This window comes from Oncorhynchus keta, unplaced genomic scaffold, assembly GCF_023373465.1.
Source record: "Oncorhynchus keta strain PuntledgeMale-10-30-2019 unplaced genomic scaffold, Oket_V2 Un_contig_14560_pilon_pilon, whole genome shotgun sequence".
Taxonomy (NCBI): domain Eukaryota; kingdom Metazoa; phylum Chordata; class Actinopteri; order Salmoniformes; family Salmonidae; genus Oncorhynchus; species Oncorhynchus keta.
The window spans coordinates 67,501-70,024 of NW_026278822.1; the positions used below are offsets into that span (position 1 = coordinate 67,501).

General features: G+C 48.1%; 1 protein-coding gene across 1 annotated transcript in view; it reads left to right on the plus strand.

Annotated features, from left to right (window-relative positions):
- Positions 1–2,274, plus strand: part of LOC127918580 (tubulin-specific chaperone D-like) — a 68,602-nt gene extending 66,328 nt beyond the window's left edge. Inside the window, 2 exon segments of the mRNA XM_052501859.1 lie at positions 1,261–1,345; positions 1,842–2,274. Coding sequence (XP_052357819.1) covers positions 1,261–1,345; positions 1,842–1,856 — 100 coding nt within the window. The 3' untranslated portion in view covers positions 1,857–2,274.
- Positions 2,275–2,524: the final 250 nt, after the last annotated feature.

Below are 2,524 nucleotides of genomic sequence, written 5' to 3' on the forward strand. Positions count from 1 at the left end.
CTCTATCCTACACCCCCGGTCACTAAGTTAACATGGTCTAAGCCCCCATGGTGTAAAGCCCCCCTCTATCCTACACCCCCGGTCACTAAGTTAACATGGTGTAAAGCCCCCCTCTATCCTACACCCCCCTAAGTTAACTAGCCCCCCTCTATCCTACACCCCCGGTCACTAAGTTAACATGGGTAACCCCCTCTATCCTACACCCCGGTCACTAAGTTAACATGGTCTAAAGCCCCCTCTATCCTACACCCCCGGTCACTAAGTTAACATGGTGTAAGCCCCCTCTATCCTACACCCCCGGTCACTAAGTTAACAGCCCCCTCTATCCTACACCCCGGTCACTAAGTTAACTAAGCCCCCTCTATCCTACACCCCCGGTCACTAAGTTAACATGGTGTAAAGCCCCATCTATCCTACACCCCCCTAAGTTAACATGGTGTAAAGCCCCCTCTATCCTACACCCCGGTCACTAAGTTAACATGGTGTAAAGCCCCCCTCTATCCTACACCCCCGGTCACTAAGTTAACATGGTGTAAAGCCCCCTCTATCCTACACCCCGGTCACTAAGTTAACATGGTCTAAGCCCCCTCTATCCTATACCCCGGTCACTAAGTTAACATGGTGTAAAGCCCCCCTCTATCCTACACCCCCGGTCACTAAGTTAACATGGTCTAAGCCCCCTCTATCCTACACCCCCGGTCACTAAGTTAACATGGTGTAAAGCCCCCCTCTATCCTATGCTTTAAAAGCCGGAGAGGGTCAGTCCTGCTGTAGGGTCAGTCCTACTGTAGGGTCAGTCCTGCTCTGGGGTCAGTAGGGTCAGTCCTGCTGTAGGGTCAGTAGGGTCAGTCCTACTGTAGGGTCAGTCCTGCTGTAGGGTCAGTCCTGCTGTAGGGTCAGTCCTACTGTAGGGTCAGTAGGGTCTGTCCTACTGTAGGGTCAGTAGGGTCAGTCCTGCTGTAGGGTCAGTCCTGCTGTAGGGTCAGTAGGGTCAGTCCTGCTGTAGGGTCAGTCCTGCTGTAGGGTCAGTCCTGCTGTAGGGTCAGTCCTACTGTAGGGTCAGTCCTACTGTAGGGTCAGTCCTACTGTAGGGTCAGTCCTACTGTAGGGTCAGTCCTACTGTAGGGTCTGTCCTACTGTAGGGTCTGTCCTACTGTAGGGTCAGTAGGGTCAGTCCTACTGTAGGGTCAGTAGGGTCAGTCTTAGTCTAGGGTCAGTCTGTCGTCTTCACGTTGTCCTCTCTGTGTCCTCTGGTTTTAGGGAGGAGGACGTCGCCACGGTGAGGACCCACAGAAACCAGCTCTGTGATTGGCTAGGAGTACAGAAGCCCCAGCTCGTTGCCAAGGTAACCATTTTGAGAACTGCTAATCAAAAATCGTCGGTGTGTTTTTTTTTGCGCGTGTGGATGGATGACTGAATCAATGATTGAATACTTTATTAGTCTAAAGAAAACAGATGTCTGGTCCTTTATGCCGTAAGTCAGGTGCTGCTGCAGGTTGCAGAATAACATTCATATCAGGGTTGTGATATAAAGAGGCTTGTCTGTCTGTTAGTGAGGTTGACTGTTCCTCATTAGACCCAGATGCTTGCCTTTCCTCTGCCTGCCAAACCTTCATTCACTTTACTATGGAATTAGTCGAGAACGAGGTCTGCTCCCCGATAAGAGAAAACCTTTCAAAGATATGACCTTCAACTATTTATCAGAGTAAGGACTTGATTTAGTTTGTCTATGAAAATAAACGACAATATTATCCACTTTTAGCTCCTTGACACACGTGATTAACTTCAATATTGTACTTATTCTCGTTCTTCTTTTTTTTACTCTCTGTTTTGTTCCATAGGGTCCTGTCCAGTAGGCCCGGGGGAAACTATTCTCAGCAGGAACTAAAGAACTGTAGCACAGGATCCTTCAGGATGGCATTCTGTGTGACGCATCACAAAGTACAGCCGCACTTCTAAAAGGTCACAGCCTTCAGTGATGTTCCAAGACCCACACACTTTGCTGCAGTACATTCTAATTGGTGTGCTAGTATGGTCATGAAATGTATGGTCGTCTGGGATTCGTCTGTCTGTCTGTCTGTCTGTCTGTCTGTCTGTCTGTCTGTCTGTCTGTCTGTCTGTCTGTCTGTCTGTCTGTCTGTCTGTCTGTCTGTCTGTCTGTCTGTCTGTCTGTCTGTCTGTCTGTCTGTCTGTCTGTCTGTCTGTCTGTCTGTCTACTGAAAAAGTTTAAAAAAAGAACAAAAACAATCTGTCAATAAACAAACAGAAACTGCATCATGATTTTCCCGTTTCATTTACATTTAAGTCATTTAGCAGACGCTCTTATCCAGAGCGACTTACAAATTGGTGCACCTTATGACAACCAGTGGAACAGCCACTTGCATCTAAATCTTGTTGAAGGGGGGGTGAGAAGGATTACTTACCCTTACTTACCCTATCCTAGGTATTCCTTGAAGAGGTGGGGTTTCAGGTGTCTCCGGAAGGTGGTGATTGACTCCGCTGTCCTGGCGTTTCCAATTTATTC